This window comes from Clupea harengus, chromosome 12 (assembly GCF_900700415.2).
Source record: "Clupea harengus chromosome 12, Ch_v2.0.2, whole genome shotgun sequence".
Classification (NCBI taxonomy): Eukaryota; Metazoa; Chordata; class Actinopteri; order Clupeiformes; family Clupeidae; genus Clupea; species Clupea harengus.
Window position 1 is genome coordinate 25,435,980 of NC_045163.1, and position 9,319 is coordinate 25,445,298.

At 50.0% G+C, this 9,319-nt stretch overlaps 1 protein-coding gene across 1 annotated transcript; it reads left to right on the forward strand.

Moving 5' to 3' along the window:
* Positions 1-597: 597 nt before the first annotated feature.
* LOC105909313 (protein phosphatase PTC7 homolog) lies at positions 598-8,822 on the forward strand (the record flags this gene model as incomplete). Its single annotated transcript, XM_031578452.1, has 5 exons — positions 598-823; positions 2,659-2,857; positions 7,175-7,298; positions 7,798-7,927; positions 8,313-8,822. Coding segments are annotated over 5 exons (738 nt in total), but the record flags the coding sequence as incomplete, so codon positions are not given.
* Positions 8,823-9,319: the final 497 nt, after the last annotated feature.

Sequence of the window (9,319 nt, forward strand, 5' to 3'; positions counted from 1 at the left end):
CAGGACCAGAGAACCGACCCCTCCCCTTGTGTTCACTCCAGTAGTGGCTGTCCCAGTCACAATATGACACAGCTGACCCCCCCCCATCCCCACCCCGCCCCCCCACGCAGTCAGCTGAGGCCAGCGATTGGGCTATAGTTGGCTCTGTAGTTCCCACGGAGGTCACTGGCATTCATCAAGAACAGCTGCTGCTTTTCCAATCTTGGGAAGCATGCAGGGTGAACTGTGGTCTTATCAGCGCACTGCTGGTCAGGTCCAGGCCTTTCGAGTGTGGGAGTGAAGTACTTGCTGTTAATACAGGACTATCTCTGAGGTGTTCACATATCTCAAAAGCGTTGAGGTGGAGTGGTCGGGGCAAATGGTGAGCCAAAATGTTGTTCTAAAGCAGGCAAAGACCTCCTGCGTATGCACAGATCAGCCAGAGGCACGCTGGCATAAATACCACAAACATGTGATTGGTGCCCACCTCTGTTCCCGTGGTGATTTGTCTACCAGAAGTGCCCTATGCTGGAATGGAGAAACCATACATAAGTGAATTCTAAATCGATACATTTAGAGGCTACACGCGTCGGCAGCGGGAACAGAGCAGGCCAATAACAACGACCGCTCATCCATGCGCTGGCTGTCTCCGTTCTTCCCTCAGGAGTGGCAGACGGCGTCGGGGGCTGGAGGGACTACGGGGTGGACCCGTCCCAGTTCTCCGCCACCCTCATGAAGACGTGCGAGCGGCTGGTGAGGGAGGGCCGCTTCACCCCCAGCAACCCGGTGGGCATCCTCAACTCCGCCTACTACGAGCTGCTGCAGAACAAAGTGCCCCTGCTTGGTGAGTCGCACACAGACACACAGACAGACACAGACAGACACAGACACAGACAGACACAGACAGACACAGACAGACACAGACAGACAGACACAGACACACACGCGGGCGGGCGGGCGGGCGGGCGGGCGGGCGGGCGCACACACAGAGACGCAGATGCAGACGCTGCAGGGGCTCCTGTTCAGTGAGTCACTTGCTGTTTGCCACAGTGAGCTGCAGACAGATCCAGTCTCCTTGCCTGGAGAGATTCGTACACACTTGAGACCCATACCACTCTCAGACCCACAACACAACACTCTCAGACCCACGACACAACACTCTCAGACCCACGACACACTCTGACACACAACACCCTCAGACCCACGACACTCTCAGACCCACACCACTCTCAGACCCACACCACTCTCAGACACACAACACTCTCAGACCCATGACACTCTCAGACCCACGACACTCTCAGACCCACGACACTCTCAGACACACAACACTATCAGACCCACGACACTCTCAGACCCACGACACTCTCAGACCCACGACACTCTCAGACCCACGACACTCTCAGACCCACGACACTCTCAGACCCACGACACTCGCAGACCCACGACACTCGCAGACCCACAACACAACACTCTCAGACCCACGACACTCTCAGACCCACGACACTCTCAGACCCACGACACTCGCAGACCCACGACACTCGCAGACCCACAACACTCTCAGACCCAAAACCTCTGCTTTTGGAAACTTTGAGCTGTGGCATAAGAAGGAAGCTATGCACAGTCACACACCATAACACCATTTCTCTGCCTGTCTGAAGCATGCTGCCTTTCTCTCGAGCAAAGATGACCTTGCTTTCTGAGCACTGTAGCTCACACACTCCTTTCTGGAGGTCGGCATTTCAAACCACAACTACACTACACTTCTCTACACACACACACACACACACACACACACACACCTACACTTGTCTACACACAAACACAGCTGTTTTTTAAGAAACCTGAAGAACCTAGTAGACCATACAGACATGTCAACTTATGCGCGCACACCCACACACACATACACACACAATAAATAAATAAATAAACAAACAGAGCCTCTAGCAGCTGCAGGATGAGTCACAGGCAGCCTGTCGTGAGGACATCCCTACCCCCTCCTGCAGCGTGTCCTTCTCTCCTCACAGCAGGCCTTTCCCCCCGCTTGCTTCCGTGTGGCTCTGGAGCCTAAAATGAAGTCAAACGAAAGCATCTCAGGTGCCCTCGTCAGCCTGTGCCCATCTCCCTTTACACACACACACACACACACACACACACACACACACACACACACACACACACACACACACACATAAGAACACGACCATTAACTGAAACGACCTGTGCCGGTCAGTCCCAGCGGGCTCGGACACATGTGGAGTCGCTCCAGGAGAGGAGGTGGAATTTCTCTCTCGAGTCTGACGGCACGGCCGTTTTCCATGATACCCATGCCAGCCTTGTAACCGGGTTGTTTGCGCCGAAAGACCGGCCTCGTTTATTTTTGGCGGCCCGTTGCGCTGAAAGGTCAGTCGGTGACCGTTGGCCTGCTTGGAAGGTTGGCCGTGTGGCAGGCAGGGAGGGAAGGGGATCGGGCCCGCTATTATGTGGGAGGACGGTTTGTCTTGTTGTGACAGCCCTGGCCTCCCCTCTGTCAGTTTAATGCTGCATTAAACTGACAAAGTGACAAACATTGTAAGATAATTTGTCCCTTCATTGGGCCTCATCAACTCACACACTCTCTCTCTCGCTCTCTCGCTCTCTCGCTCTCTCTCTCTCTCTCTCTCTCTCCTCCCCTCTTTACAGGGAGCAGCACAGCCTGCATCGTGGTGCTGGACCAGCAGAGGCATCGTCTTCACACCTGTAACCTTGGCGACTCGGGCTTCCTGGTGGTGCGCGGGGGGGAGGTGGTGCACCGCTCGGACGAGCAGCAGCACTACTTCAACACGCCCTTCCAGCTGTCCATAGCACCGCCCGGAGCTGAGGGTGTGGTTCTGAGTGACAGGTGAGGCTCGACCAAATGGTGTGTGTGTGTGTGTGTGTGTGTGCGTGTGTTTTGCCAGGTGTCCCAAATGGTCTGTTAGTGGCCCCTTTTGAACCCTGCATTCAGCTGTTTTAACCGTTACAACTGAATTTGCTGTTTATTTGAAGCGGTTTACAACGTCTTACACTCAAACTCCTTGCGTCAGACTTCTCAGGTCACACATTAAGAATTCTGACTAATTATCTTTTGGAGAAAGCTTTTGTAAACACGTATTCATTGTAATGGTGAATATAAAGGTAAAATAGCTTTACATATCCGTATCTGCTCCGTTGGGTTTGTAAAGGACTGTGCCACACATTTAGATTTAGCAGTGAATCATGGCAAGGGATTGGTGTTGGACAGGAGTCAGGATCGCTCCCATTGCGTGTCTCTTGCTAGTAAATCTCACTCTTTGTCCACGCTTGTGTTGCTTGACCTTGTGGGGAGTGGAACACTTGATACTGAAACATTCACACGGCTAACTTCTCCTTACTCCCCCTCCCCCTCCCCCTCCCTCTCTCCTTACTCCCCCTCCCTCCCTCTCTCCTTTCTCCCCCTCTCCCTCCCTCCCCCTCTCCCTCCCTCTCTCCTTTCTCCCCCACTCTCTCTCCTCTTCTCCCCCACTCTCTCTCCTTACTCTCCCTCCCTCTCTCCTTACTCCCCCTCCCTCTCTCCTTTCTCTCCTCTTCTCCCCCTCCCTCTCTCTTTACTCCCCCTACTCCTTGCTCTTCTTTACTCCCCCTCCCCCACTCTCTCTCCTCTTCTCCCCCTCCCTCTCTCCTTACTCCCCCTCTCCCTCCCTCTCTCCTTACTCCCCCTACTCCTTGCTCTCCTCTTCTCCCCCACTCTCTCTCCTTGCTCTCCTTTTCCCTCCTTGTCCGTGCGCCCCCCATGTGTTTGGAAGCTCCAGTGTTTTTTTTTATGGAAAACTATTGAGGAGTAGCCAGGGCCATGTGACGCCAGCCCCTCAGTCTCCAGGGCTTGCCAACACACACACACACACACACACACACACACACACACACACACACACACACACACACACACACGCTCACGCTCACACAGACACACACACATGCGCACACACAAACACAGAGGGATGGATGCAGTGCTCCAATCACAGACAGAGGGTGGGCTCTAGAGGGACAGCACAGTCAGCCAATCACAGACAGAGGGTGGGCTCTAGAGGGACAGCACAGTCAGCCAATCACAGGCAGAGGGTGGGCTCTAGAGGGACAGCACAGTCAGCCAATCACAGGCAGAGGGTGGGCTCTAGGGGGACAGCACAGCCAATCCCATCCTTTGTTTTCCACTTTTTTTTCTTTTAAAGTTGAAAGTGCTCGACAATTGGAGCTTTCTGTGCACTTTCTAAATTAACTGCAGATCATTTTTTGTGTCATGTTGGTCGCTCAACCTCTGAAGGACACTTAACCATTCTGTTCTATCAGCCTCATGAGACACCTTCAATCAAGCAGTCCTTTTTTTCGAAGCGTGCTTTGGTGACACCTATTTGGTCCCTCGCTACACTACACAATAACTGACCGTGGTTACATAGATTCGAATAACTGCCTTAGTCGGACTGAAATCGCATTATCCGTTTCATGTAAGCACCTTAGTCGGATCGTAGTCGGACCGCACATAGTCGGACTAACACCCCTGGATAACTCGATCCGATCCAGTTGATAGTTCGACTATTGCGGCATGTAACGGTGAATTGGATAAGGAACTGGACTTTGCGTCTTTGCGCATGCTCCCTCTCTCCCTGCCAGGTCGTGACCCGGAAGACGAAAGAGGGATAAGTTGTCTCAACTGTTCATACTAATGACACGGTTTTTTATGAATATCCTGCAGACTGTCTCACAAGCTTAATCTTGTTGATTATGAACAAACATAACAGAAGAGGTCCGAAGATATGAGCACCTTTACAACCCCTCCTTAAACACGTATAAGGACGTTCCACATTTTATTTGCTTAAAACAACAGCAGTACTGTCAAATCAGCTGTCACTCGGCTATTACCTGACCAAGGTTCCATGGCAATGTTCCGAAAGCCCATTTTTCCGACAGCCCGCTGTTCCGAAATTGTGAGTACAGCAACGTGAACCACTATTGCCCACATGCACATCCCAATGAATCACACAATCATAAACATATAAATGCCTTTATTTCACAAGCATTAACTTGAATTCAGAATATTATTATACACACATGCATTTGCATCGCGATGATACAAAAATGTTTGTATGATTGCCAACGCATGCATGCTTTGTCAGTGCTTGACAAGATCTGCGTAATGTCCTGCGACAATCTGCCGGTGATTTCCTTCGCATGAGTGGTAGCCTACCCCATATTCAAAACCAGAGTAGGCTAAGTTAACAAATATTGCCTAGGAAAAGTTATATGCGTTATATGCGTTATATGCGAGGCACGCGTGAGTTTAGTTGTGTTCAGTTATCTGGCGCTGAAAAAAACCACGAATAAGTACTGGTAAATCAGAAAGCAAATCAGCTGTCACTCGGCTATTACCTGACCAATACCTATCAAACTCGGTGATACTATTCACAACTAATATGTCCTTCATTCTATCAAATATGATGAAATTTGGTATTGTGCCCGCAAGGCACGCGTGACTTTAGTTGTGTTCAGTTATCTGGCGCTGAAAAAAACCACGAATTAGTACTGTCAAATCAGAAAGCAAATCAGCTGTCACTCGGCTATTACCTGACCAATACCTATCAAACTCGGTGATACTATTCACAACTAATATGTCCTTCATTCTATCAAATATGATGAAATTTGGTATTGTGCCCGCGAGGCACGCGTGACTTTAGTCGAAAGAAAGCATAGTCCGACTAAGCAAAGATTCGAATTATACCATCATGTAAACACACTGAATAACTGCATGGGTCCTATATGTAGTCACAGATCCCTGGATACTCGCCCGTTCCTGGACAGGTCCTACACTACTTGATGTGTTTTTCTCTCCTCAGAAGAAATGAAAGTTGGGCAAACAGGATGCAAGTACTGCTTCTAGTTTAGACTGCATACTTGACCTCTGGGCTCTCGCAATCTAATAGGCATGCCAGGATTTCATTTGGAAATTCTTCTCAAATGCTTGTGTTTGCGTACTTGGGATTCGGATTGGAATTACTTGTGACATTGGCGGCGGTTAAGTATGTTCCATGACTGGAAAGTAGGTATCCGTTTTGAGAACCGGCCCACGTGTGGGCGCGTGTGTGTGTGTGTGGGCGCGTGTGTGTGTGTGTGTGGGCGTGAGGTGTACGGGTGAGAGATTAGACTGAATTACAGCCGGTGTCGTGGCGGCACGCCGATGGCTGTCCTCCAGGGTCTGGACTGTGGCCTTTGGGTGTCGTCCAGGGGCTTCAACCGGGCCCAGATCCAGACATCTCAGCTCTCCGCTCACACATGATCCCTCACCGCCTCCCCCCTCCAACCCCGACACTGTGACCCTTCCAACTTTCCAACTCCTGGGCCCATACACCCCCACACTCCTTCCTCCAAACATCTCACAGATGATTCAGTTACTGGCATGTACCGTAGTGAAAGCCAGAGGTAACAAGCAATTCTCTGCTATGTCCGAAGGAGTTACATGTTTTATTGTTGTTTTTTAACTTTTCGTGGATTTAAGAAAGACTCAGGCTGGTCTTTTTTTGCTTATGAATCAACAACCCACTTTCCAACATGACCCACGTCAAATAACATCCGACTTCGCCTAATTAGTGTCCTAGTGTAAGTGCAGACCGATTCTCTTAGCGTCGAGGTTGTCTTTTTCCTAAGACTCTCCGAACGCAGCCATAGTCTTTTTCTGTCCACTCAGCCCCAAAAGGCCATTTGCTCAACTCCTCAGAGAGCACTGGCGCCACCTGTCAGTCCCCCGCCTTAAGTGCAGTCTGAGTTTGTGGCATGATCACCTATTTTCACAACAGGGCTGCAAATGTCACATTTAAAGATGTTCTAACACCCTACTCAAGGGAGCGAATCAGATATAAAACAGAAAATAGGAGTTGACATTGGTGTATGTCATCATGCTATCTGAACACTTACTCATGCGGTGCCTTTGAGCAGCTCTAAGGGAGATCTGGCTTCATTGTCAGAGTGTGTGTGTGTGTTCAACTGTGCATCCAACACAGGGTTTTAGTGCTTTCTTTTAGCCTGCCAAATCAACCTTCCAAAGACAAACAAAGGCTTAAAGAAATGAAAATAGATTTAAAAGAAGAATACATTAACTAAATAATAAAATGACGCAAATAGTGAAACAAATCCTCTGATTTCTCCGTAGTCCCGAGGCGGCAGACAGCTCATCTTTCGACGTCCAGCTGGGTGACATCATCCTGACGGCCACTGACGGGCTCTTTGACAACATGCCTGACTACATGATTCTTCAAGAACTCAAGAAGCTCAAGGTGAGAGCAGCGTCTCCAATGACACACACACACACACACACACACACACAGATAGTATAAAGAAGCTCAAGGTGAAAGCAGCGTGTCCAATGACGCAGACAAACACACACACACACACACACACACACACACACACACACACACACACACACACACACACACACACATAGTATATAGATGCATTCAAGAAGCTCAAGGTGAGAGCAGCGTCTCCAATGCCACATACACTTAACACTCAACATTCAGCATGCACGCCTTAAAAATGCATGGCTGCCTGTTAAGTTGATCTGTAGTGTACACCCCACACACACACACACACACACACACAGTAGTCGACATTATATAAATGCATTCAAGTGACCATTTCTATGCATGCAAGGGAAACACAACCACTCACACATACACACACAGAGACTCAGACTGAAATTTGGCACCCAATGATAACCTGTAAATGATTACAAGCGCTGCTTTGTATAACCCACTTATTTCTCCTTTGCAGAACAGCAACTACGACAGCATCCAGCAGACTGCACGCAGCATTGCTGAGCAGGCACACGAGCTGGCCTATGACCCCAACTACATGTCGCCCTTCGCCCAGTTTGCCTGTGACAACGGCCTGAATGTACGAGGTAAGTTGGCCCCTGCCTCCTCCTGGAGCCCACGCTGTTAGGACGACCTCCAGCTGAGTCAGCCACTCTCTGGTGACCTTATTCAGTCTGACCTGTAACAGGGCTCTCATGCGGCACTTATACTACGTAGTTCAACTGAATGAGAGAACAACAGCAATTTAAGGTTACAGGTTCAGTTCCTAGGGAGTGTTCATTTAATATAAGCGTGTGTGTGTGTGTGTGTGTGTGTGTGTGTGTGTGTGTGTGTGTGTGTGTGTGTGTGTGTGTGTGTGTGTGTGTGTGTGTGTGTGTGTGTGTGTGTGTGTGTGTGTGTGTGTGTGTGTAAATAAATGTGATTTATGTACATGCATATTAATTCCTATTTTGGCCTGGTGTTTTTCTGCAGGAGGAAAGCCAGATGACATCACGGTGCTCCTCTCTATAGTGGCGGAGTACACTGACTGAGCTTGTGTGTGGCGCGGGTGTGTGTGTGTGTGTGTGTGTGTGCGGCGTGTGTCTGTCTGTGTGTGTGTGTTTGTTTCTTCGTGGAATTCTATGGTGCTGCTCCACCTCAAGGCCCGAGTCTTCCGACCGCCCCCCCGCTCTTCTGAACCCCCACGCCGCGGCCAAGACAACCACCCCCTGCCCCCCCTCTCTTGCACTACTCTATCTGGAGTCATTCTGGTGGTCATCTCACTAACACACACACACACACACACACACACACACACACACACACACACACACACACACACACACACACACACACACACACCGCACCACACAAAGAAATAGCCTCTGCATTTGAAGTCTTCCCACCCGGCACCAGGCAATGCAGACATGGGCTGTGAGACTAACTGGCACATAGATCATCATTTTGTCACCAGGTCAACACTGAAAACATCAAAACAAAAGACGAAGAAGGGGAGGAAGAGGAGGAGGGGCAGCTGTCCTCGATGCGACTCATGATCTGTGAGGTGTGTGTGTGTGTGTGTGTGTCTATGGTGCGGCTCTGGGAATGGAACTGGGTCATAATCAGACAAAAAGGAGCTTTATTGTCACCATATGAGTTGGGTGTCGTGTGGTAGGAGGAGGGGGAGGGGGAGGGGGGGGGGGGGGGGCGGTTGGTGCAGTAATATGTGGCTAAATGCCTTTTGTTTGTTGGAGAAGGAAAATGAAGGATGTCCGTTGTCTCTCGTGCTGGGATGTTGATGTTCTAGATTGTTTAGATGCCTGGGTCCATTTGGTCGATGTGTATGTCCAGGGCATTACTGCCTGTGGCTAATGGGAGTGTTTGTGTGAGGCAGTGCCACCCGTAGTTAGTCTGGGTGAGGGCGCCACTGGTGCTTAGGGGAGATGGCGCACAGAAGGTTGGCAGGTGTAGGGCGCATTTGTGGGTTTAATGTAGTCGAA